Source organism: Zophobas morio, unplaced genomic scaffold (genome assembly GCF_036711695.1).
Source record: "Zophobas morio isolate AGI-343-1 ecotype UQ-CSIRO unplaced genomic scaffold, CSIRO_AGI_Zmor_V1 ptg000004l, whole genome shotgun sequence".
Lineage (NCBI taxonomy): Eukaryota > Metazoa > Arthropoda > Insecta > Coleoptera > Tenebrionidae > Zophobas > Zophobas morio.
The window spans coordinates 14,670,798-14,695,346 of record NW_026972109.1 but is presented as its reverse complement, the minus strand read 5'-3'; the positions used below and the strand labels follow the sequence as shown (position 1 = coordinate 14,695,346).

The 24,549-nt window shown below is 35.4% G+C and overlaps 2 protein-coding genes across 2 annotated transcripts; both read left to right on the top strand.

Annotated features, from left to right (window-relative positions):
• Positions 1–350: 350 nt before the first annotated feature.
• On the top strand, positions 351–12,532 carry LOC135136107 (uncharacterized). Its single transcript, XM_064065239.1, has 24 exons — positions 351–446; positions 652–734; positions 1,150–1,230; positions 1,279–1,403; positions 1,453–1,996; positions 2,043–2,215; positions 2,300–2,476; positions 2,524–2,900; positions 2,948–3,153; positions 3,207–3,375; positions 7,703–7,933; positions 7,984–8,307; positions 8,355–8,597; positions 8,650–8,865; positions 8,917–9,057; positions 9,105–9,250; positions 9,292–9,720; positions 9,769–9,840; positions 9,897–10,077; positions 10,126–10,269; positions 10,320–10,528; positions 10,576–10,919; positions 10,967–11,193; positions 11,240–12,532. Exons 1-24 carry the CDS (start codon positions 351–353, stop codon positions 12,530–12,532), a joined length of 6,231 nt encoding a protein of 2,076 aa, XP_063921309.1.
• On the top strand, positions 12,532–19,794 carry LOC135136097 (uncharacterized). The gene is made up of 21 exons (XM_064065227.1): positions 12,532–12,558; positions 12,614–12,792; positions 12,842–13,115; positions 13,164–14,001; positions 14,047–14,450; positions 14,494–14,699; positions 14,748–14,916; positions 14,962–15,192; positions 15,238–15,564; positions 15,613–15,864; positions 15,909–16,121; positions 16,182–16,322; positions 16,370–16,515; positions 16,567–16,983; positions 17,029–17,100; positions 17,147–17,327; positions 17,380–17,523; positions 17,572–17,780; positions 17,830–18,173; positions 18,227–18,453; positions 18,499–19,794. The coding sequence occupies exons 1-21, from the start codon at positions 12,532–12,534 to the stop codon at positions 19,792–19,794; spliced, it is 6,297 nt and encodes a 2,098-aa protein (XP_063921297.1).
• Positions 19,795–24,549: the final 4,755 nt, after the last annotated feature.

Here is a 24,549-nt window from a genome sequence, read left to right as displayed (position 1 = left end):
GCAAAACTAAAAAATATGAATGGAATGATAAATCACAAGTATAGTCTCATCCTATTTTGGACATTTTAGATAGGATTCATTTGGCAAAATTTTAGGCTGACGTCATCAATTTTTTGGAGGGGATAAGTAAATATATTTTGAATAAAAATTTATTATGCTCATCATACGTTTAAAACATCTGCAAGATTTCAAAGCATTCGATTTTGCAGATTCAAAATTAAATTGTAGGTGAAACGAAGTTCACGGGGTCAGCTAGTCTCAAATAAGAATGTTGTTTATTGCTCCTTTTGAAACTTTAACACTTGTTCAATTGTCGTTTAATATCAAAGTCATAGAAAGTGAACATTCAAATGGAATTGAGGTTAAATAACATAGAAACACGTAGTGGAAGCCGAGAGCACGGTTCCTTGTCGAGCTGGCCGCCGCGCCATCTGCACAAAGATGCAGTCTTGAATAAGAGTTAGGGACGGTCGGGATGACGTGACGCTGTCAGCTTATTTATAGCCGTTTCTTCGTTAGATAGAGGGGTGCCGGGCGGTAGTGTTTGTCGAGAATAGAATCACCGTCGTGGTGGAAGAACAGCCACGACCGGGAGCCCCAAACTCCGCCCGCGCTACAACGCCCCCTATGGGTTTTTTTGTTGCGCTCTAGACTGAAATCGACATAGTTCGATCGCCACACTCTTATAGCGCTCTGGAGCCGCTGCCGCTGCATAATTTCTTTATTAAAATTTTGTGCTCTTGTTGACTGCCATAATTTAAATTTGCCGCCACACGTACGTAATAACTTGTGTATTTGCATGCAATTACTTTAAATCAGGTTTTGCTTTCTTTTTTTTTTGGAATATTTTCAGAGATATTCACATTGAGCATAGTTTTTCGTTTTTTTTTTCTCAGTGCTAGAGGCAAAAGATTGTTGCGTAACAAAAACTTAAATACAAAGTTCTGAGTTTCGAAGATTTTCAATAATTCCTATCACAAAATTCCTTGTTCACCTATTTTCTTTTTGTTTCTATAGTTTTGCTACTGTTTATTTAAAAATGAAGTGCTGTCAATTTAAACAAAAAAGATAAATACAAAAAGGCTCTACTTTGTCATGAAACTAGTTTTTAATGAACTATTTTTATTTCTCATCATTATAAACGGTAAGTATATTAAATCTAAACTACATAAAATATGGCATTTTCGTATTAGGGTTCTTTGGACAAGACCTTGTAGAGTTAACAAACTGGTAAACTTTTCCATTCTTGTTTACCCAAAACTCATTTAAGCTTTTTAGTCCAGGAAACCGTATATTACCTTTTACTCCGTCCGAATCTGTAATCATAAAGCCTATATGGCAGGAACCAAATCGAAGCTTATTAAACAACTATATCTGGACTTACGACCTTAGTTACAAAAATCGTAAGTCCATTCATCGTTCTTAACTAGTATTTACATGTACTTTTTGTAGATAGAAATACGGTTAACCCTCCTAAATATGATACTAAAAGCTGGTATAGCAGTGAAGATCACCAATTCGTGATACCCAAGTACACCCTCATACCCAATATATATAACCTAACCGTCACTAGTACCCGTTCACCATCTGCCACAACAGGACCACCATCCCCTTTTACAAACGGACACAAAACATGCTACTTCTTAACGAAATCTTATAAGCCATATCCGATAATAGCAGGTGGTTACGAGAGAGTAGTACCAGTTGGGACGGATTTCGTTATGGATGGAGAAGAGTCCTTCGATCGAAATTTTGGCTCTTTCAGCCGTGACAATTTAAAATTTCGCTGGTCTTGTACTCAAAAACTTAGCCCAGGATCCGTATGTAAAGGAGATACTGACGTTAAAAAATTTACGGTTAAAGGAGCGTCTTTTCGCGTTGGTGAAATTGTACACTATACTCTAGAAGTTTCATTGAGCTACCTAGACGATAAAATATCGGCATCAGTAACTCAAACGATCTTCATTCGAGCTAATGCGGCCCTTTTAGATATCCAGTAATTACTAACCTGCGTGTTTTACCCTTGAACTTGTTTTCCACAGTTGTAGAAAAAATTGTGTTCCTTGGACTCCGTTTGCGAATTACGAAATGGAAACCATAATTGGGGTGTCGTGTGTAAGTAACTGCACCGGAATAAAAGATGACGATTATGTGTGGAATGTGGAACATCCAAATGAGAAATATTATGTTTTTAATTTCAAAAGTTCGCGTTATGGTAAAACGGGAAAAATATTTTTTCTAGAAAAAAATGCATTTAGCGCTCGTTGGTATATAATAAAAGTGAGCACGAACTCTACAGCTGGTGTTGACGGATATGCATCACTTAAAATTTCGTTTCAACGTGCTCCGGGTATCCGAGACTGTAAGATAAACCCACCCGAAGGAGTATCTCAAACGACTCGTTTCACGTTTTCTTGTACTCAGGAACCACCAAACGAGCCTTACCATTATCAGTTGATCAGAAGGAACGTTAATGGTACTTTAGTTATTTACACAAGTGTGTTTGTATCACTAATTTTGTAGATTTTACACTGAAAAATGTGATAACGGCTGGACCCTACCCCGACGTTTTTAATTTAGCGTTCACGTTACCTCCATCTGAAGGAAATGAATTTATTTTAAAAATCGAACGAGTGGAATCAGAGCCATATCCGGCTAAAGAGATAAAACTTGTAGTAAACGTGAAGTCTTTTCTGGACACAGTTTTAGCAAATGATACTACAGACATTCTCAAAACTTTCTCTGAATTGGTTAGTAGCCCCGATCAGCTTGAGAGAAGTACGGCCCGACAAATTTTCGAAAATTTGATTGAAGAGCTCATAGTTAGTAAAATTGAAAATGAAGAAATTGCTAGTTTCGTTGAAAACCTCAAATTTTCTGCAGCTGAGGACATGTTAAAAGTATTTTACACAATTTTGTTAATTTTTTGTTTAAAACATGAGTTTAGGCACCTCTCGAAAGTCTAGACGAAATAGAACAGCTTAGTAGTACGTTGACCCAGCTGCAGGAAATTAATGCAGCACCAGAGTCAGATCCACTACTGGCAAAGTTTACTACAACAGTTTGTAAGAAAATGGCAGATAGATCTTTAGATTTAGTCAAGGAAGAACAATACCCATTGTATATGGAAGATTCAGTGCACAACTTATCCAAGTGATTATGATTTTTTTATCAATTGTGGATCAATAATGGAAATGTGTTTCTAGAACTTTAATTAGTTGTTTTGAAGTAAATTTAAATCCTAATCTCGACGTGATAAGACCTATTGTTCTAAATGTTACCACAGAAGCAGCTATTTTTGAAGGACCAATGTTAACTGAGAGTTATCCAAACTATGTTGACTTCGATGAAGAGTATTACAAAACTCAGGAAAATGTGAGTATATTTTTGACTCTCCAAAATTAAATAGTCATGTGTTTTCTATTTTGGAAAAAGCAGCAGTAATTAATTAATTTAACAATGTTTAAACAAACTGAATTGTTTTTAATAACGTCATCGTACGTCACGATGAGACTGCAAAAATTATTTTTGATGTTTTCGCCGGGAAATTGCACATTTTCGGAGTTAATTTAACAATGTTTAAACAAATTGAATTGATTATAATAACGTCATGTTTGTAGGAAAACGGATTTCGGTTTAATTATGACATATTGATACTTATCATATTTAAACAGTATGAATAATGTTAATTATGTACTTGAATGCTTTAAACAATGTACTAATATTTAAACAATTATGTTTAAATATTATTTATTCTTCGGAAAAGCTATCTGCTTTGACTGGCCAACTTAAATCGTCTTCCAAAATTTCCCAAAAATTTAGAGATTTGTCAAAATACGAATTACAGACTCCGATAAATTAAAACTCAAATTGTACTCATCCGTTTTCAAGCCTTTTTGGAAAAATATCCACTTTACTTCGTGTTCACAGCACTAACGCAGAAATTTTCACTAATATTTATTAACAAAAAATTAAAAATTCTCAAACACATACTACTTTTAAGTTGAAACGGAGCTGCGGATGCTCGGATGTTGTTGCCACCAGACCCAAATTAAAACTGAACATAAAGGGCCGAAAAATATGACCTTTGCTCAAGTAGTTCTCGTGACAGTGACGTCATCGTACATCATGATGTGATTGCAAAAATTATTTTTCATATTTTGACCGGAAAATTGCAAATTTTTGAGGCTAATTTAACAATATTTAAACAAATAGAATAGTTTATAATAACGTCACGTTGTAGGAAAACGGTTTTCTGTTTAATTATGACATATTAATACTTGTCATTTTTAAACATTATAAATAATGTTAATTATGTTTAAATATTATTTATTCTTCGGAAAAGCTATCTGCTTTGACTGGCCAACTTAAATCGTCTTCCAAAATTTCCCAAAAATTTAGAGATTTATCAAAATACGAATTACAGACTCCGATAAATTAAAACTCAAATTGTACTTACCCGTTTTCGAGCCTCTTTGGCAAAAATATCCACTTTACTTCGTGTTCACAGCACTAATGCAAAACATTTTCACTAATATTTATTAACAATAAATTAAAAATTCTCAGACACATACTACTTTTAAGTTGAAACGGAGCTGTGAATGCTCGGTTGTTGCTCCCACCAGACCGAAATCAAAACTGAATATAAAGGACCGAAAAATATGACCTTTGCTCAAGTAGCTCTCGTGACAGTGACGTAATCGAACGTCATGATGTGATTGCAAAAATTATTTTTCATATTTTGGCCGGAAAATTGCAAATTTTTGGGGCTAATTTAACAATATTTAAACAAATTGAATCGTTTATAATAACGTCACGTCTGTAGGAAAACGGTTTTCTGTTTAATTATGACATATTAATATTTATCATATTTAAACAGTATAAATAATATTAATTATGTTTAAATATTATTTAATCTTGCAAAATTTCACAAAAATTTAGAGATTTGTCAAAATACGAATCACGGACTCCCATAAATTAAAACTAAAATCACTTACCACGTTTTCGGTTCTTTTTGGAAAAATATCCACATTCTGTCTAATTCAGAAGACTAATACAGTACATTTTCAATAATATTTATTAGCAATTCGCGAAAACGCGTTATTTTTACGCCAAAACGACACGCCGAAGTTGTTGCCATCAAATCTAAATTAAAACTGAACACAAAGGACCGAAATAGTGACGTTTGCTCAGGTAGCTCACGTGACAGTGACGTCATCGTACATCACTCTGAGATTGCAGAAATTATTTTTTCGCCTCCTGACATGTAAACAAAACATTCATACACCTTTGACATGCCGCGTAACAATGACTTTACGCACCAAATATCAATTTACCGTTGCTTTACCGCCTTTGGGTGCCAAAGTAATTCAACATGCATTAGCCTCTAGAAGCTCTAATAAAAAAAGTTCTGTATAAATAATAAAAGAAAACATACTAGAATACTACTTTACATCATGTTTTGTTGGATCAAACCTTTTGAATGAGAAAAAATGAATTATTAAAAAAAAAATCACATGGCGCCATCTCGTGGCTGCCGGTATTATAGATTCCTTCAGTAAACGTCAAGTCTATAAGCTGTCACTTCATTATTTCCATTTCGAAAAATATTTTTAAAAACAAATATTTTTTAAAATAAAATCAATGTCGGCGTAAAAATTTAATACAATTTTCGTGCGTTAGGCATTTTGCAGGTTTCGGTTCCATGCCACCCTCCGCTTCGCGTCGGGTGGCAAATTAGGACCTCAACCTGCAAAATGTTACCTACCGCACTCATAATGTAAATAACTATTTCATATTTTGGCCGGGGAATTGCACATCTTCAGGGTTAATTTAACAATGTTTAAACAAATTGAATTGTTTTTAATAACTTCATGTTTGTAGGAGAACAGTTTCCGGCTTAATTATGACATATCAATACTTATTATATTTAAACAGTATAAACAATATTAATTATGTTTAAATATTATTCATTCCTCTGAAAAGCTATTCGCTTTGACTGGCCAACTTAAATCGTCTTCCCAAATTTCCCAAGAATTTAGAAATTTGTCAAAATACGAATTACAGACTTATCCCGGTTTCGAACCTTTTTGGAAAAATATCCACTATTCCTTCGTGTTCACAGCACTAACGCAAAATATTTTTACTAATAACTATTTATTAACAGTAAATTAAAAATTCGCGAACACGTACTATTTTTAAGCCGAAACGGAGCTCCGAATGCTCCGATGTTGCTACCATCAGATCGAAATCAAAACCATTAGGCATCCTGATCGTGATCTAGTGGTTACGAGTCAGGAATGCGGACCAGACGTTTATGATGCCAAAACTAATTTTTTATTGATGATGTTTTCCCACTTTCTCAGGGGCGTCAAATGTCTTTTCTTGTGAAATCTTCTCATCCCCCAACTGTATTTTTTAAAAATGTAAAACCTTCCCGGGGATAGCAACTTTTTTTTTCATGTGAAATATTCTCGCGGGTCCCAACTGTCTTTTTTAAAAATGTAAAACCTTCCCGGGGGCACCAAATGCCCTTTTTTTTAATGTGAAACCTTCTCGGGGTTCCAACTGTCTTTTTTAAAAATGTAAAACCTTCTCGAGGGTCATAACTGTCTTTTTAAAAAATGTAAAACCTTCTCGGGGGCCTCAAATGTAATTTATAAGAACGTTAAACTTTCTCGGGGGTCCCAATTGTCTTTTTTAAGAATGTATAATCTTTTCGGGGGAACCAAATGTTTTTTTTAGAATCTGAAACCTTTTAGGAGGTCCCAATCGCGTTTTTTAAAAATGTAAAACCTTTTCGGGAGCCCCGAGTGTATTTTTTTACGGTGAAACCGTCTCGGGGGTCCCAAATGTATTTTTAAGAACGTTAAACCTTCTCGGGGACCCCAATTATCTTTTTTAAAAATGTAAAACCTTCTCGGAGGTCCCAACCGTGTTTTTTAAGAATGTAAAACCTTCTCGGGAGCCCCAAGTCTCTTTTTTTAATGTGTAACTTTCTCGGGGGTCCCAACTTTTAAAATGTAAAACCTTCTCGGGAGCCTCACGTGTCTTTTAATGGGAAACTTTCTCGGAGTCCCAAATGTCTTTTTAAAAAATGTAAAACCTTCTCGGGGGTCCCAACTGTCCTTTTTAAAAATGTAAAACCTTCTCGGGAGCCCCAAATGTCGTTTTTTTAATGTGAAACCTTCTCGGGGATCCCAACTGTCGTTTTTAAAAATGTAAAAGATTCTCGGGAACCCCAAGGGTATTTTTTAAGAAGGTTAAACCTTCTCGGGGGTGCCAATTGTCTTTTTTAAACATGTAAAACCTTCTCGGGGGTCCCAACTCTCTCTTTCAAAAATCTAAAACCTTCTCGGGGCCCCGAAGTGTCTTAAACCTTCTCGGGGGTGCCAATTGTCTTTTTTTCTATTACACTGTGACTTGTACCTTCTATATTGTTTTTACTCCATAGAGGTTATCACGAAAAAGTAAAATTTCGCAAAATCAAATTTTATAATTTTCCAAAAAAGCAGTATTTGTTGGACTGTACTTCAGAAACAGGGAAGTTCTGTCGAAATAACTTTGGACCAATTTTTTGGGAATAAAATTGTTAAGATGACAATTTTAAAAAATTTTATAGGTGTAAAGTATCCAAAATCTATGTATTGACTTTGAACGTTTTCTTGATTCCATTTTTCTTAACTGCCTTCCTTTCGCTTAGTTGAAAGAAGCCAGCGACAATATCATCCAAGGAAGTTCCACCACAGGAAAAACAATAGCGCTGACTACAGCCATTGGCGAAGGTGTTATCAGAGTTCCAGGAAAATCGAGCGAAACACTGGTTCTAAAAGACCTTGGTTTGGAATTTGCCAAAACTACAATTAACCCAGAAGGAATCCTATTAATTCCTTCAAAGGATTTCGAAAACGACCGTCACTCATATGATTTGCTTGTACTTCCTCCACAACTGAAATGTTTGTAAGTTTAATTTTAACATCGTAGATGACAATTTGGAAAAAAGATATATTTTGGTGGAATCCGGCCGGTGTGAAAGTGGACACAAACATAATTAACGTTAATTTTTGGCATTCGACGTGCAAGAAACGCATAGAAAATTTTTTAAAACCAGTCAATATATTTTTTGACTTGAAAAGACAAAATTTTGTGTTCGAAGCGCTCAGAGATTCAATTAATATTCCACAAGGATACGGTTCAATGTCTGATAGCGATTTGAATTATGAGATTAAAGTTTACCGGATTACGTTAGCAAAGGGACGAACGTTACATGTAAACTTCGTTAACTTAACGTCGAGCGACATCTTCGATGTGAGTGTTTATTTCGTGGTAATATTTTCTTTAAATTTGTATTTAAGGTTGTTTTAACTGAGAACAAATTTCCAACAGTTGAAGACTTTGAACATAAAACGACAATGAAACTTGGAATGAATGGTAGTTTGACATTAATAAATAACCTAGATATACAAATCCATGCTTATGTTGGAATACTAGCGAACAAAGAAGTGGAATCAAAAATTTTGTCTTACGCTATTGCCACGTATGAAAAATTTTGTGTTAAATGGGTAACACTCAGCAATGAATGGGTTCCAGCATGTAGGGTAACTACATTGTAAAACTGAGAGATTAATATTTGACAACGCTTTATAACAGCCGGGTCAAGAAAGCAACGACAGTGTTATTCAGTGTCAATGTACTCAGTTTTCAGTGTTGGCGGGTTATGTACAAAATGTGGAACCTCACCCCCAAGAAGTACTACGAGAAGAATTAGAGTTACGACTCACCAGTTGTCCGATTATTTTTATAACAACAGCCACAACCATCGGAATTATTTCATTACTAATGATTTTCAGCTTAATTAAAAAAAAAGTACCTTATTATCACTTAGTTTCATCGAATTTACCAATCAATAATTTCCAGGATCAGCTATACTATTTGGCTGATAACAACATCTCCCATCGATTTGTTTATTTAATTGTAGTCAAAACTGGTTTACTTTTGAATTCAGGTACTTCCTCTAACATAGTCGTTAAACTCATCGGCGAGAAAAACACCAGCGAGGTTGGCAGAAATTTTGACACGACTTTTGTTAATTAGCTGAGTTATAGCCACACGTTCTGAACTACCCCGATCCGCAGTCCCGCATTCTTCAACAGTTTGGCAAAGATTTGTTCATTTTGACTACAGAACATCATTTAGGAAACATAAGAAAGATGGAGCTTTGGTTTGATTGTACTGGACAGAACCCTTCTTGGTAGTCAACCCCAAAACTAAGTCCACTGACACTTGCTTAAGGTTTTGTAGAGATATAACTGTTCTCGACTTGCAAAAGTACACGGAATGGTACTTCCACGTGAGAAAAAAGGTATCGCTTATCAGGGGTAGTACCCATCTAGAGTTAACACCAACTCATGGTAACAAACAAGAGTCAAAAGTTTTCAATGCTGCAAAGTGTAGGTTTATATTGTCGCCGAAACACCATAATTGGTACCTCTGGGAACACGAGCCGACGTTTTCATACTTAAAAAAACTGACAGTTATTCTATCGAATGTCTTAACCAATTATGCTTTGGTACTAATTTTTATTGGACTGCCCAGATTCGAAATGAGGGATAGTTTGGATGAACGTCGACACCACAGAGTAAACGTATTTGATATTTACGTAGCTCTTTTAAGCTCATTTGTTACTTTTATGGTGCATATTGCGATCGCTTGGATTTTTCGGTATGTAAATTTTACACTTGTGCGATGTATTTCTCACAATAATTACAGATTTTCTCCGATTCAGTTTTCACATTACGAACAAAATGTTAAACTGACATTTCGATACACTCAGGCTTGTTGGTAAAAACTGTTTTTAGTTTTTAATTATGTAATCAATTTTATATTTCTTTCTTCAGGTATATTCTTATCAGTATGATAACCGTTTCAACAGCGTTTCTAACAATGTCTGGTTTTTGGGTACCACAAATCAAGAGCTTGGTTTGGCTAACAATCTGTGCTATAGGTGTGACTTTTGGGGTTATAGTCTACGAAAGTATTTTCGTTTGCATTGCAAAGTATTTCTACCGATTTCATATTGTTGTAGGTAAATTCACCTTTGATTTGTATTAACGGATATAATTTTAGGAATATAACGTGCGACAAAAATTTGCTGATATTCGTACCGTCATCGAGGGTCAACGCAGATACTTATTTTCACGTTTCGGCGAACAACTTCTAAGGCCATACTTCGAAAATTTTTATCGCCCTTTGAGAAAAAGACAAATTAAAGTTTGTAATTTCTTGTAATAAAACAAATTCGGTGACTTGTTTTGTTGTAGAGTAAAACCATGAAGATTCTGCATCGAAATTTTGTCATAGCAGAACTTCACGATTTGGTGATGTTTGCCGTCTACATCATACTTTTATACGTAGTCATTTTAGCAGGAAAGGATAGTTTAATCGTTCGAAGTAAGACTGCAATGACAGAAGTGGCCGAAGGTGTTTTTACAAGAACCACAAACTTTCATCGCATCGAAACCAGTTATGAGTAAAGATTTGTTTATTTTTAAACTTAGGATATCCAGTGTTTTTTAGTATCTATACATACATTAATGAAACTTTAATCCCTTCGATTCATCCACTCAGATGGTACGGAAACTTTGTAGTATCCGAACCTGGATTAATGGTTGATGTTGTGGATAAATGCATTGGTGTGGTCCGATTTCGACAACAAAGAATGAAGAAAAAACTGTGTGAGGTACCCCCACTTATGCAATTCTTGAATATGACATGCTTGCCAGAATTTGCTATCCCTTACACCGAAACTGGCACGTTTGGTTATAAATGGGGGAATTTTTCCTCGTATATGATCTATGACAGACTGGTCAATATTTGGAGGTACTACCACGAAAAAGACACAAAAACGTTTCCCTCTGTGGGTAAGTTAATAGCAAATTAGTGGTACCAAAATTCATATTAATACTAGGTCAGTTTGCGGCTTACTCCGGTGGTGGCTACGTTGCTTATTTGGGTCGTACTTTGTATAATTCGTACGCCAATTTCCGACAAATTCTGTACAAACTTTGGATCGACCATGCAACCAGAGTAATATTCATAGAATTTTTCACCTACAATGTTGACAACAATGTCTTCAATTCAGTACGACTTATCTTCGAACAGAGTGCTACAGGACTGATCAGTGCGGCGGTCATTGTAAGTACTATTTACACATATATTTGTACATATTCCTTTTCTTCAGGTCTACACTGTTAGAATGATCTTCGTGAACAACGAAGTAGAAATGATCAGTGTAGTCTTCTTCAACCTGTTCGTAATCTGGGTACTCCTGCTTTTCCTCAAATACTCTCTAGGAGTAATCAAAAACCTGCGGACGTTTTACAAAGATGTTTGGGTAATGATTGACCTCGTTATTCTTGTTACGAGCGTTATGTGCATAGTACTTTACTCGCTAAGATTGAAGTTCATCGGAGAGTACCTCAAAAAGATGGAAACTGCACGGAATAATGAATTCCTGAGTTACTTTTATCTTTTCTACATTGAGGATTTTATGACCCTTGTGGCAGCTTTTTTGGTGTGCATTGCAACTGCCCGATTGTGGAAGTTTCTACGATTTGCAAAAATGTTTCGCATTATGGAACGTACTCTATCTATAGCAGCTTCTTCCTTTTTCACTTTCTTTTTCGCCTTTCTGATTATGATGACAGGATTTTCACTTACCCTTTTGTTGCTGCTAGGAAATGACTTTCATAGAGTCCATTCCGTGGTGAAAACGTTAAGACTGATGTTGACTATGGCTTTAAAACCCACAGAAATGAATCTTTACGAGTACATTGGATATAAAATCGCAACATTGTACATGTTAACATATATGATAGCTATACTGATAAGTTTGTTTACTTTTATTATGATTATAGTGGGAGCTTATACTCAAGCCCAGTTGGAATTCTCCGCAGAAGTGGATATCTACAATATCACAGACTACATAGTAGAACGTGCGAAGTATCTACTTAAGTTTTGTAAATATAAAACGAAGCGTCTAAAAGGCGGTTTAAGGAAAAACATAAAAGTAGTACCTAAATCATACAAATTTCTACATTTCAACAGTTATTCGGTTTCCTCTCCTAGAATGCACATCATGGAAAATTTAACACAGTGTACTTTAAGACAACAGGATAGGAAGAAATCGGTTCTCTCTGAGCGTGATCTTAAAATGATGACTTCAATTAGTCGCTTGTTTTTTCTAAAAGATACAGGAACCAGTCGGGAGATATTTTTTAGAGGGAAGATACGTGGAAAAAAAATTCAGCTAGTTGATATGAAAAACATTGAAAAAATGGCAAATATTGTCAATTTGTTGTTACAAGAAGAATTAATATTGTCTTCTGTGGAAAAGAAAAAGAATTTGATACTTTTGAAGTACATTCAGGCGATTAAGAAAAAGCAGAATAGTCTACGAAGATGTGAGTGGATTTTAAAAATGACTCTTCATCAAATGACAGCTGCAGAATTAAATCTCTCAAAACTTTCATAATGCCGTTAAGTTTAAAATGGATATATGTAAATAAAACTATAAATATAACGTTTGCGTTAAATTGTATGATTGTCCTTATAGAATAAGAAAATGCAGATCTTCCCACACGGTACTACAAAAAATTTAGTAGGCAGTTTTCACTGTCAAAATATTTTCAAGATGACCCATACATACATTAAACTTGTTTTAATCTCTAGTATAGTACTACTTTCAGTACTAAACATAGAAGCAGCTGACGAACGTATAGAAATCGGAAACTGGTAAGATTTCGCAAAAATAGTTTATAATCGTACTTCACCTCACCTTTAGTGGCGCTGAAGATGACGCTAAAAATTTAAATTTGGCCCCCAAACAAGGCTTTATATTGTTTGCACGATCCACTAAACAGTATTTGCACGCCAAGGATACCTGGGTCCCTGACAATTATGATGTTTCTTATAAAATGTACCAGGTTGACGGTGTAAATCTGACTATCAAAGTTACGCAGTGGTTATCCAGAGGTAACACTTTCCTTTCTATACCCCCATATGGACTCTTACCTGGTCATTACCACATCCATCCAGAAGTCAAGCCTAAAGCACCAGTATGTATCAATTACAAACTAATTCAACTATACGATTTTAAATATTAGGGTTTACCAAAATTTAATGCCGCCTATCATCTCTGCCATCTGTTTTACGAAGCTAAGAAACCTATAGTGATAATTTCAGGCGGAAGTTACAAAATGGTACCGAGTCATACTGAAATTGTTTTAAGCGGTGAAGAGTCCGTTGATGTGAATTTAGCAACTACCAGAAACCAAGGTTTCCAGTACTACTGGATCTGTAAACAAAGTAAATCTAATTTCTGTGACAAAACCCCTGTGTCTACCGAGATGAAATTTTCCATTCCACGAAAGTATGTAGAAGCGGGTGACAAATTTGAAATAACTTTGAAAGTTACAACACACAAACATAACAAGGGTAGTTATGTTAACTCCGCTAGTACTACTCAAACCATTGAGGTTGTAAACAACGCAGCACAGTTAGAAATCGTTTGTAGAAGAAATTGTCCTCCAGTGAGTGAAGCTGCTATTCCTACTTCTCCAACGTATTTAGCGGTATCTTGTTCACAAAGGTGTGAAACCTTGAAAGATGAAGACTACGAATGGACTGTTACGTCAAAAAATGACCCGGATTTTAAATTTGACTACAAAAAGAATACACAGTTTGGACAGAATACCAACAAATTTATAATTTTGAAAGATGTATTGGTACCAGAAGAGTATTTATTTGAAGTTCGGTTGAGAGATACGGTACCACTGAAAGGTCGTGCCGTAATGAACCTCAGATTTCCAGCACCTCCAAAAGTGACCACGTGCAGAGTTACTCCAAATCAAGGTACCGTGGCGACACGGTTTACTCTTCTGTGTGGTCCAGAAAATGCAACTTCTCTAAATATATACGAAATCTATAGCAGAGACAAGAAAGGTGACGGTACATTTTCGTTGACTAACTACTAATCATACATTTCAGACCATTCCAAAACCGATCTTAACGCTTTTGGCGTCGTTCCCTCTATTTTCCAGCAACATTTTTTGTTACCTAACTCAGACCAGAATATTTTTTTTGTAAAAGTGATAACTGAACAAGGTACTTGGACAGAAGTACCAATCTCTGCAACGGTAGAATCAACGATTAGTAATCAGTCCACTCATGGCTTCATAGATTCGGCAAAGAAATTTTACGGTGATCCTTCCAATCCCAATTCGGTTACTCAAGTAATTGGCAGTGATAATGCCGATACAAGATCCAAGGCGCTTCAAAAATTTAAAGCGGTGGTTAACGAAGTTGTGAAAAAGAAATTCAAAGACGAAGACGAAGAACTGAAAGATTTTGTCCAAGATTTGAAATTTAGGGTAGTCGAGGACATGTTGCATGTAAGTAAAAACCGAACGCATTTTTGTTTAATGACGATTCAAGGCACCTGTTGACACAATTAACGAAGTGGTACAAATGAGCGAATCGATTGCCAAACTGCTAAATCACAACGACTTGTCTCCATCTGATCCCTTACTGGGTAAATTCACCACGACCATTTGTAAGAAGATGATGAACAAGCACGTGGAGCTTGTAAGAAAGGAAAAATATCCATTGAATCTAGGAGAAAAGACGAATCGTGTGTCGAGGTACATCATCAACATCTTCAGCAAACTATATGTTAATTAATTCTGTAGTTCTTTGGAAAGTTGTCTAGAAACTAACACCAATCCCAACTACTACGTCGTTAAACCGATAGACCACAACGTCACCACACCGGTACCAATTTTCAATGAGCCAATTGTCACCGAAAATTACCCCGACTACGCCGATTTCAGTGACGAATATTATCAAAATCTGGAGTATGTAAGTGTTAAATGCCACAAATACCTTGTTTTGAACTTTCTCCAGTTAAAAGAGTCAACCTACAACATCATCAATGCCACTAGTCTTTCCGCCAAAGTCATAGCAATGACAACTGCTGTTGGCGAACAGTTTGTCGAAACGTTTGGCAACAAAAGTGGTACGATTGTGGCAAAAGACACCGGGAGGCTTTTAGCCAAAAGTAGAGTACGTTCTCAAGGGGTGGTTCTAATACCATCACGAGATTTCGTCGACGATGAACATCCGTACGACATTTTGGTAAAAGGTACTAATTTTTAAAAACTGTGTAATTAATTGGTGTAGTTGTCGACTTGGAGCAAAGACATCATGTGGTGGAATCCGAAATATACGAAAATTGCTACTGATATTGCTCATATTGAATTTTGGCATTCGACGTGTAAGGAGAAGGTAACGACTTTCAAGAATTCGGTTGGATTGTTCTTCACTGTCAACAAGGATAAAGGATTGAATATAAGTCTCATTCGAGACACGTTTGTCGTACCAGAAGCATACACAAGTCTCTCCAATGACGACTTAAATAAGGTTATTAAAGTCCGACGCATGGATTTTCCAGCTGGAAAGCTTATCAGTATAGACTTTTCTAATATTGAAGACTCAGCTATTTTAGATGTGAGACATTCAACAAAACATGTTTCTCTTTAAACACAACTTTTACAGATCGTGGTCACACAATTCAAGTTTCCAGCTATCGAAGACTTTGACAATAAAACAACATCTAAAAATGTTACCGTAGGATTTACTTTAGTTAACGAAAATGACTACGACATTTGGTGTTACGTTGGAGTTTTGGCAAACCGAGAAATTCAAACAAACAACTCGTTGCAGTCGATAACGTACGATATCAGTTTTGTGGTTTCTCTCTGTGTTCGATGGGTGGAATTGAACCATTCGTGGACACCCACGTGCAAGGTACTTTATTTTGGTAGAATTTTCCCTAAACGAAATTTAGTTAGATAGGTGATAAAGGCAACGTGAGTACCATCCACTGTGAATGTAACACGTTTTCGGTAATCGCTGGTTATGTACAAAACATGCGGTCTCTCCTTCAAGAAGTTGCTACCCTAGAACTAGAATTAGAACTACAATCTAACTACGTAATAATCATAACAGTAGCAGTAATGTTGGCATTGTACTCTATTCTACTTATCGTCATACTGAAAAGAAGAGTAAGTTCGTAGCTGCTTTGGTGGCCCTTTTAATTTTAAACTTGATTTAAATTTGTCCAGAGCGAGGTTTATTTCTTAGGAGACAACGTCAGTACTGATCAATTTGCGTACGTTGTTGTCGTTAAAACCGGATTCGGACGGTACACTTCTACGACTTCAAATGTGATCATCAGACTTATTGGAAGCAACGATTCTAGCACTGTTGGTACTTTTGCAGAGTGCGCTTTTGGTAAAATAATTATTTCTAGCCGCACGTTTTGAACTTCCCTGACCCACAGTTACGCATATTACAAAAATTCGGAAACGACCTTTTTATTTTGACGACGGAAAACCATTTAGGAGAGATAACAGAGATCGAGTTGTGGTTTGACTCAGTGGGTGCCAATCCAGACTGGTACTACCACAATCGAGACAACGTTTGGTTGTTTCATTAAACTCTTTACAGGTACTGTAGAGATATTTTAGTGTACGATATGCAAGAGCACGTCGAGTGGTACTTTGTCGTAAAGAAGCGTTTAACGGTGGTCAGAGGTAAAACTCACATTTCGTTAAAGCCGACAAAAACGGAAGTAAAAGGGAAGAAAACGTTATTCAGGAAGATACGATTTCGGAATTTGTACCACACTTGGTACTTATGGCAGGATGAAGAAAATTTTTCTTACGTTAAGAAACTAACAGTGATTTTGTCCTGTTTACTAACTACATATGCACTAGTACTTCTCTTTTCTGGCGTTCCTACATTCCAGTTACTAGATGGTTTTGATAATAATACATATAAACTGGACGAAGTCACAGTTTTGATCGCTTTTATTAGCTCTCTTTTGGGGTTTATCATTCACACTGCGATAGCTTGGTGTTTCAGGTACCACTTTCTATGTGTAGATGTTGTTTAAAATTTATTTTGTAGATTATCAAAATTGCAGTACTCTAGCTATAATGACGAAGAAAAATGGTCTTTTAACGTGACTCAGACATGTTGGTAAGAAATTCATCCAAAATTAAAACAACTGTAACAACCCTTCCAGGTTGGTTTTGGTACTTTTAATAATCAGTTCAAGTTCACTTTTGATAATTAGTGGATTTTGGGTACCATTTTACCAGAGTTTAATCTGGTTGACAACGTGTCTGATGGGTACGATTTTACAAATTCTTGTCTATGAGAATATCTTCGCCGTAATTGCAACCCTCTTGTGCAAAGTGGAGCTCGTAAGAGACTATCACCCAACTTGATATTTTTTATTAAATACAAGCATCATAGGCGTACAACATTAAGCGACGATTTACGAATTTGTTGGTATCAACAGAAGAACAACGACGGTACCTTTATCAACAATTTGGCGAAGGTCTCTTGCGTCCTTATTTCGAACACTTATACAATCCATTAAAAAAAACTGAAGTTAAAGTGAGTACTGCTTGCAAACGGAACGTATTACTATTTTTATGTTTTAAGGAAAAACAGACTGAGGTAAGACGCCGTCGCGACGTTATCTCTGAATTTGAAGATTTGATCATGTTTGGTATCTACGTCTTTATTTTGTACGCGGTAGTACTCGTAAACAAAGGCGGTCTTTTAATACGCAGCAAACTTGTGATGGAAGAAATGATGCAAGGCAAACTCGTACGAAATTTCGCGTTTGATGAGATGCAGACCATACAAGAGTAGCTATAATTTGATAAATCGAACGAAACGCTTAGTAGTTTTTTTCAGAGTTTATAACTTTATCAACACCACTTTCATCCCTTCAACGCATCCGGTGAGGTGGTACGGGAATTTCGTCGTGTCAGAACCCGCACTGATGATTGACATGACCAACAAATACATTGGAGTGGCCAGAATTCGTCAACAAAGAATAAAAGCTAATGTATGCAAAATGCCAAAACAGATGGAATTTTTGAATACTTCTTGCGAGCCTGAGCTGGCGTTGCATTATGGTGACACCAAACCGTTTGGATATGCCTGGGGGAAATATTCATTCTACTTAGAGTTTGATAGATTGAAAGACATTTGGAAGTACGACCCTGAGTATAAAACTGGTACTTTTGGATACATCGGTATGAATTTCGTAATTTTTACCCAAATATCATAAAAATCGTTTTTTTCAAAGGAGAATTTGCTACGTATTCGGGAGGTGGTTACGTCAGCTACCTTGGTCGCACTCTTTACAACTCGTACGCAAATTTTCGAAAATTTCTCCAAAAAATTTGGATTGATAACAGAACCAGAAGCATTTTTATCGAAATTTTGACATACAATGCTAACTATAACGTTTTTAATTCGATCAGGTTGTTGTTTGAACAAAGTGCAACAGGATCGGTGTTCCAAAGCATTAACGTAGGTAAAGTTTTAGTACTCAAGTTGCTACAAATCGTTTTTCAGGTATTCGCTGTGAGGATGCTTTTCGTGCAAAACGAAGCAGAACACATAACTAAGATCTGCTTTGTTCTTTTCGTAGTATGGGTGACGATGCTCTTTTTCAAGCATTCTCTAGGTGCCATTAAAAGAATTAGAACTTTCTACAAGGATATTTGGTTTATCATTGATTTGATCATCATACTAATGAGTCTGGTTTGTATCGGTTTGTTCATTCTTAGGATCAATTTGATTGGTCAATACCTGTCAACGTTAGAACATGTCAAACATAACGAATTCTTAAACTACTTTTATCTTTTCTACTTGGAAGAATTTCTGAAGATTTTTGCTTCTGTTTTGGTTTGTCTTGCCACAGTCCGTCTTTGGAAGTTTCTCAGGTTTGGGTTGATGTTTCGGGTTTTAGAAAGAACTTTAGCTATTTCTGCGGAACCACTCCTGACATTTACTGTCGCTTATGGTGTTCTCGCGGTAGCATATGCAACCACCATCGTTATTTTATATGGAAATTATTTCAAAGAGATTAATACCGTTGTGAGGTTGCTGAGGCTTTTGGTAACCATGGCTCTAAAGTCTAGTGAACTTGAATTATCAAAATACGTACATTTAGTAAGCGCAACTTTCTATTTCACAACTTACGGAATTTTAGTTAAAGTAGTTTTCTTAATTTATATAATGCTCATCCTAATGGCTTATTCTGAAGCTCAAATGGAATTTTCGACTCACAGAGCAGAGTACAACATCAAACATTACATTCTAGAACGAATCAAATACATCCCTAAGTTTCTCAAGTATAAGTACGCCAGGCTGAAAGCTGGTCAAACGAAAAAACCGAAAATTGAACCGAAAGCTGACAAGTTTGTTTACTCAAACAGCTTTTTAGTCGAGACGCGTAAAATGCTAACAATGAAATGTATGACACAGTGTTGCATAAGAAACATGTTGCAACCAGTTTCAAAGTCGAAGCATCTTAGTGACAATGATGTAAGGTTGATGCTGAGAATTGCGCAGCTGTTATTGGAAAAGACTCACAATGTAGAAGTAGAAGTATTTTTTAAAGGAAAAATCAAAGGGAAGAGGATTGCGTTGGTTGATGAGAGGAGAGTTACAAAAATTGCAGAAGTGACAAATATGCTGCTGGAGACTCAAAAACATGAGACTGTGGCCGAAAAGGGAGTCGTTTTGGACAAATACGTTCAAATGATCAGAAAAAAGCAGAAGACACTCAAAAACTGTAGCTTAACTTTGAAACTGATGATACATAAAATGAACACTTTTGACTTGGAGTTATCAAAATTTAAGTAAAATTTTATCTGTGGTTAAATAAGTTCTTGTCGTATACTAAATACGTATGGTATTTCTGAATCTGTTGATGTTCTTTTGTTGTCATAGTTGTTGTATAAATAAAAATCAAAAAGGGCAGTGAGTTGAGTTTTAATTTTAACGTCAAATGTTTGAAGTTTTTTGAAAATTTAAAATTGTGTGTGTAAGACTCGGAAATCAAGTATATTATAAACATAAGTAAAACTAATATTATCCATTTACGATATTTATATATCTTTTGATATTTTTTCTTAAAGTTAGATAAACTGATTTGATGATTTAGTTTTTTGTCTGTCAGTAGTCTGATTGGCATTTGCTTTGAGCTGGATTGCCACTTTTCTACTTCATTTATTAGATCAGAATTATTACACGCAATTTTTCAATCAAGCAAACATAATTATATAATATACTTAAACAATGATACAAATAAAGATGCTTATACAGCCGTCGTTTTTGTCAGATGTGAAACAGATACAAATATATCTGTTCAAATTGTACAAGCCAAATCGCGAGTGTCACTTACTAAAATGATTTCAGTCCCAAGATTAGTAGATCTTTTAGCTGCTGCAATTCCTGTCAGATTTTGCTGCTGTAAAAAAAGCATTCAACTGTCAATAATAATAATAATAATAATAATAATGTTTATTTCCAACGGGTAAGCACCCAATTACAGGAAACAAAAACAGAAAAACAATGTAGGCATAATGGTACAAACTGTAGCACTAAGAATAAGGAAAAAAAGAAAATACAATGCTGAATTTATAATAAAAGGTCAGAATATAAATCAAGCAATACTCCCTAATTCTCTAAATAAGAAATTAAAGCGTTAGATATGTAATTAAAAGGATCATTATTAATGTCACATAAATCACTAATTAAGTTAAAATTACTACACATTATAACAAGTGGTGATCTAGTCATAACATTTGTTCTGCTAGTACTATAATAGAACGTACGGCAACTTCGAGCATTTAACCGAGGAACTAAGAATACAATTTTATTGAACAGATAAGTACAGTCAGTTATATTACTAATTAAGCTGTGGAGAAGTTTTACACTTGAAATTACCCGTCTAGTACTAAGTAAATTGCAGTTAAATCTGCTTAGTAAAACGCCATGATTATATCCGCGAGGAGGGTAAATCCCATCAACTAAAAATACTACAAATTTGAGAAACTTGCGTTGAACTGACTCCAGTAATTGAATGTAAGTAGAATATATAGGAAACCAGATAACAGCGGCATACTCAAGTCTAGAACGTATAAATGAGTAATACAACGTAAGCAACGATTGAACGTTCGAGAACTCAGAACAGTTTCTATAAATAAACCCAAACATATTATACGCTCTAGTCGTACACTCCACAATATGATTTTTGAAGAAGAATTTACTGTCAAAGACAACGCCTAAGTCCTTATACGTATCCAGTCTAACCAAATTAAATTCTTCAATAGAGTATTCATAAACTATATTGGTTAGTTTTCTGGAATAAGTAATAATAAAACACTTGTCTTTGTTTAAGAATAACCGGTTTTTTATGGTCCACGAAGTTAACTGATCCAAATTGTGCTGCAAGATTTCACAATCTCGAAGGGTACTAATAGATAAGAAAACTTTGAGATCATCGGCGTATAGTAGCTTTTGACAAGTCAAAGAGTTTACGACATCATTGACGAATAGTAAAAAAAGCAAGGGACCAAGATTGGACCCTTGCGGGACACCCGACGTAGGACAAAATGCCTCGGAAACAAAATTACGGTATTTAGCTGAAAGCTTTCTATTAAGTAAGTATGATTCAAGCAACAGGAGTAGAGAATCCGAAAATCCGAAATGATTTAGTTTACGAAGTAGTACATAATGATCAATCTGATCAAAGGCTTTACGAAAATCTGTGTAGATAACATCTACTTGGTTATTTTGATCAATAGCCTCTGAAACATACTGAGTAAAACAAGACAGATTCGTAACCGTAGATCTTTTCTCCACAAAACCATGCTGGAAGGGCGAGATTAAACTTTTAACCGAAAAATACAAACGTTTATAAATAACAGATTCAAAAATTTTTGAAAAGTTGCAGAGAACACATATTGGTCGGTAATTTTCAATCATAGACGGATCGCCTTTTTTAAATACTGGAGTAACTGTCGCTTCTTTCCAGATGTCAGGAAAATACGAAGTCTTAATAATAAGATTAAACAGAGAATGGAGAGGTTTTACAAAGATCGATGCACAGTCTTTTACGATAAAGCTGGGAATGTTATCTACACCTGCGATTAGAGAATCTTTGGATCGTTTTAACACTTCAAGTATTTCATCTTCTGTTATGTTCTCAATTTGTATTATAGAGTTGCTCAAATCACTTTGGTTTAAAACACAAGAGTAAGAAGAGTCAGAAATAACGTATACGCTTTTAAAGAAAGAAGCAAAAGCATTAACAATTTCAGGTGGTGTCTGAAGTTCTTGATCAGAAAATTTCATGATTGCTGGAATTCTGGACTTTCCTTTTTTAGTCTGAACATAGGACCAAAACCTCTTAGGGTTGGACGTGAGTGACGACTGAACTTCGTTTAAGTATCTGAGATAGTTGGATTGAATCAAGGACTTGCATTTAGATCTGTGGTATTTAAAAGCATCATAAAAATACTGGCTTTTGTATTGTCTAAATTTATTATGAAAAAGCGTTTTCAAACGTAGCATTTTGATAACCTCTGAGTCAAACCACGGGGGATATCGATGACCTTCCTTTTTGAAATTAAACTTAGGGACAGATACCTCAAAGATTTTGTTTAAAACTTGATAAAATTCAAAACATGCCGTATTAACGTTAGTTATGTTTTCCAAAAAAGACCAGTCAGTAGAAAGAAGTAAATCGTATAATAATTTGAAGTTAGCTTTACGAAAATTAAAACAGCTTGAATCTGGATTCATAAGAAAATGACCAGAAGATTTTATTATAAAGTGAAATGAAATATTTAATGCAGGATGGTAGTCATCTTCTGGTACAAGGGGAAGATCCGACTGTTTTACAGAGCAATGAAGATTAGAGAATAGCAGATCTAAAAAGCGATTGAATTTGTTATAGATATTATTGTACTGAGAAAAATTATGAAAATTCGCAAAATTTTTGAGCAAAATTGTGGCTCTATTATCTAAATTGGCTGAAAAATCTGGTACGTTAAAGTCACCAAGAACAACAACATTATCCATATGAGATTCTTCAACAGCACTGAATAAATTCAAAAAGAGCTCATAATCATTGAGGTTAATTGAAGGAGGAACATAGACAACGAAGACATATAGAGAGAGTCCACATGAAGATTTAATTTTTAGTCCAAGTATGTCTATTATTGGTAAAGTTGACGTGATATGCGATAAATCAATCTCGGAACAAACAAATGTATTAAGAACTGCAATAAGAACTCCACCTCCTTTTGTGACATTAGTTGCAGCAAAATTTCTATCTTTTCTATACACTAAATAATTATCTGGAAATAATTCGCTATTCAATATATCTTCAGAAAGCCAGGTTTCCGATAGTGCGATAAATTCAAAAGAAGAAGAACAAATATTATTATACAAAGTAGGAACTTTTGAACGCAGGCCACGTACATTCTGGTAAAAAAAATGAGTATTGGAATCATAATCAGGTGCAGTATTTAGTTTAAATGACGAATTATGCGAGGAACACCATTGAAATGCCGAATCTTCAGTCCCGTTTCACCATTGTTGATTCTTTCCAGCATTTGAGATTTTAGTAGTTTCAAGTTTCCGAGTTGTTTAGGTGTTTTATCGAAAGACAACCGAACGTTTTTATAAATATCTCTAGTGCTGAGATTTTTAGCGCCTCTAACTATGTTTAATACCTCCACTTCAGACTGAAGGAAGACCTTAATTGGGCGACAGCGACCAGGAATAAATTTACCTAACCTCTGTAAACGAATATTAGCGATATTTACATCATTACTAGCTACTTGCAAGATGTTAGAGATGTCAGTCGTCTCAGACATTAAACGCTCATCACGAGACATTGTTTCAGGCTGCTCGGGAACATTGTAAATCATGACGTTTTTACTTCGTTTTTGTCTCTCTACAACCTCTTGTACCACGTCTTCAAAATTGGGCTGAGCAGGATTAGGTTGGTGGTGATTATTTATCATCGATTTTAAATCGTTTATTTGTTGCTGGAAGGTGGTTTTCAGATCGTCAAGTGAAGAGGTAAATTCAGCACGGATGTTAGAAATGAGAGATTTTAAATCGCTGAGCGCATTTAAATTTTTTTCGCAAGAATTACATATAAGCTTGATAGATTTTGACTTAGACCTGGTCATTTTCACATCGTTTTCAGATAATCCTATGCATTTAGCGTGTAAATGTTTCTGACAGGCATCACATTGGAAGCTAGTTTCATTAGTTTTAACGGAGTTGTCACAATTCGGGCAGATCATTATGGAAATCTATGTTAGGAACACACTGGGACACTTTGCACCTAGGGACCTTTCAAGGTGGCTTACTTTGACAAACAAGAGGGTCACGGGTAGGTAAAAATGAATAAACAAAGGTTAAACACCGAAAAATATGCTGCTGATAAAAAGAATACCGATTCACAAAAAACGCGATAAGGTGCGTGGCTGGATAAAAGGTTAACGTTGATTGAAGTTTAGTAAAACAATACTTCAACCACGGTGACAGATAAGGGTCAAAAAAAATAGACCAATAATGTAACTCAGAAAAAGCTAC

What these genes read in the sequence shown, in the direction of transcription:
- LOC135136107 (XM_064065239.1), top strand. Translation starts at nt 351, where the DNA reads ATGGAATTGAGGTTAAATAACATAGAAACACGTAGTGGAAGCCGAGAG. An exon ending in GTCACTCATATGATTTGCTT is followed by an intron (nt 7,934 to 7,983) that starts GTACTTCCTCCA and finishes TTAACATCGTAG; the next exon opens with ATGACAATTTGGAAAAAAGA. An exon ending in TGATCAGTGCGGCGGTCATT is followed by an intron (nt 11,194 to 11,239) that starts GTAAGTACTATT and finishes CCTTTTCTTCAG; the next exon opens with GTCTACACTGTTAGAATGAT.
- LOC135136097 (XM_064065227.1), top strand. Translation starts at nt 12,532, where the DNA reads ATGCCGTTAAGTTTAAAATGGATATAT. An exon ending in GAAGCAACGATTCTAGCACT is followed by an intron (nt 16,323 to 16,369) that starts GTTGGTACTTTT and finishes AATTATTTCTAG; the next exon opens with CCGCACGTTTTGAACTTCCC. An exon ending in GTGGGTGCCAATCCAGACTG is followed by an intron (nt 16,516 to 16,566) that starts GTACTACCACAA and finishes AACTCTTTACAG; the next exon opens with GTACTGTAGAGATATTTTAG.